General features: G+C 58.4%; 1 protein-coding gene across 1 annotated transcript in view; it reads left to right on the top strand.

Annotated features, from left to right (window-relative positions):
- Positions 1-943: 943 nt before the first annotated feature.
- Positions 944-2510, top strand: part of CNNM1 (cyclin and CBS domain divalent metal cation transport mediator 1) — a gene marked incomplete in the record, with an annotated part of 28090 nt that continues 26523 nt past the window's right edge. The window contains 1 exon segment of the mRNA XM_072424833.1: positions 944-2355. Coding sequence (XP_072280934.1) covers positions 996-2355 — 1360 coding nt within the window.

The following is a 2510-nucleotide window of genomic DNA, read 5'->3' on the forward strand; positions in this document are numbered from 1 at the left end:
GGGTCACCCTATATACTGCTCATAGGGTCACCCTAGATATTGCCAGAGGGGGTCACCATAGATACTGCCAGAGGGAGTCACCCTATACACTGCTGGTGGGGTCACCATAGATACTGCCAGTGGGGTCACCCTATATACTGCTCATAGGGTCACCCTAGATATTGCCAGAGGGGGTCACCATAGATACTGCCCGAGGGGTCACCCTATATACTGCTGGTGAGGTTGCCATAGATAGTGCCAGTGGAGTCACCCTATATACTGCTCATGGGGTCGCCCTATATACTTCCCGAGGGGTCACCCTATATACTGCTGGGGAGGTTGCTATAGATAGTGCCAGTGGGGTCACCCTATATACTGCTCATGGGGTCGCCCTATATACTGCACATGGGGTCACCCTATATACTGCTGGTGGGGTCACCATAGATACTGCCAGTGAGGTTGCCCTATATACTGCTCATGGGGTCGCCCTATATACTGCTCATGGGGTCCCTCTATATACTGCTCATGGGGTTACAATAGATACTGCCAGTGAGGTTGCCCCATATACTGCAGGTGAGATCGCTCTATATACTGCTCATGGGGTTGCAATTGATACTGCTGGGGGGAGGCAATTCATTATGGCTTCCTCACCCTACAATACATGAAAAATTGTATGAACGTTATGTGAAAACCTTTATCTAGACCCCATAGCTTTCAGACATTACTGTTAAAAATTTTGTAATTATTAGGTGAAAGCTGTGTAAATCTCCAGTGTAAACTAATATCCAGCCTCGTCCTCCGGTTCAGTTCAATTTTCCGGCCCCCCACAGTGACGAACTTTTTTTTTACCTCAGACACCTCCTCCCGCCTTTTCATGTCTGACGAAGCCCGACCCACGGACCTCTCCTCAAACTTACGCGCGTGCTCCGAGTCACATGACCTTACGCACCGCGCAGTCAGCTGTCAGATGTGTAGCTCCCTCCCCCTCCTGTCAGAGGCCGGCCTGGGGCTCCAGGATGGCAGAGACTGCAGACGGCCAGCGCGGTTCCAGCATCGTTCTTCTGCTGCTCGTCTCCCTGTCACCGAGGCCGGCCTCCAGTTGGCTGCTCGGGCTCCGCCCGGAGGATACAGTGGGCGGCCGGGTGTCTCTGGAAAGGGGAACCCTCCGAGCGGCTGAGGGGACTCGCTTCACCCTGCGCCTGTATTACCAGCAGCCCGCCAATAGCAGCGGCAGCCCCCGGCTGGTGTTCATCGAGGAGCCGCGGCCGAACAGCGATGGTGACCCGTGTGGGGATGAAGGCTCGTGGGCCTCGGACGTGGAAGTTCTGGGCCCTGTGCAGCCCTGGTCCCCCGGCGGTTCGGGCCTGGTGGAGGTTCGGGTCCGTGAGCTGCGGAAGGGGGAGCGCGGGAAGCTCTTCTCTCTGTGCGCCTTTGACGGGCGGAGCTGGGAGCACCACGGCGGGGAACACTTCTCTCTGGAGGTGCGGGAGGCAGCGGAGGGGATGGCGGCCTGGCTGCGGGCTCTGGTGTCGCTGCTGCTGCTTGCCATGTCAGCCGTGTTCAGTGGCCTCCGCCTCAGCCTGCTATCCCTGGACCCGGTGGAGCTGCGGGTGTTACAGAACAGCGGCTCCCCGGCAGAGAAGGAGCAGGCCCGGCGGGTGCAGTCGGTGCGGAGCCGCGGCTCCTATCTGCTCTGCACGCTGTTGCTGGGCAACGCTCTGGCCAATGCGTCCCTGGCTGGCTGGCTGTACCACGCTGCGCTCCCCGCAGAGCCCGGGCTGTCCGTGCTGCTGTGCACCGCCTGTGTCTTCCTATTCGGGGAGGTGGCGCCCTATTCCGTGTGTTCCCGGCACGGCCTGGCCATCGCCTCCCGCACCGTCTGCCTCACCCGCCTGCTGATGGCCGTCACCTTCCCGCTATCCTACCCGCTCAGCCGCCTGCTAGAATGGGCCCTGCGCCAGGAGATCAGCACCTTCTACACCCGGGAGAAACTGCTGGAGATGCTGCGGGCTGCCGATCCCTACAACGACTTGGTGAAGGAGGAGCTGAACATCATCCAAGGGGCCCTGGAGCTCCGCACCAAGGCGGTGGAGGACGTGCTCACCCCGCTCGGGGATTGCTTCATGCTGCGCTCAGACGCCGTGCTGGACTTCGGTACCGTGTCCGAGATCCTCCGCAGCGGATACACCCGAATCCCGGTGTATGAAGGGGAGGACAGGGCCAACATCGTGGATATTCTGTTTGTTAAGGATCTGGCTTTCGTGGACCCGGATGATTGCACCCCTCTGCAGACTGTCACCCGCTTCTATCACCGGCCCCTGCACTGCGTCTTCAATGACACCCGGCTGGATGCCGTGCTGGAGGAGTTCAAGAAGGGTGAGAATGAATGAGGCATCCTTCTACTCACTGACAGCATTGTCCCCCTGCTGAATCACATCTCTCCCTGACTTATTTATCATCAGAATCATTCACTGCATGTCATGTCCAGCATCAGCATACTTATTCATTCATCATTGTGTATCCTATCCAGC

Source organism: Pyxicephalus adspersus, chromosome 10 (assembly GCF_032062135.1).
Source record: "Pyxicephalus adspersus chromosome 10, UCB_Pads_2.0, whole genome shotgun sequence".
Taxonomy (NCBI): domain Eukaryota; kingdom Metazoa; phylum Chordata; class Amphibia; order Anura; family Pyxicephalidae; genus Pyxicephalus; species Pyxicephalus adspersus.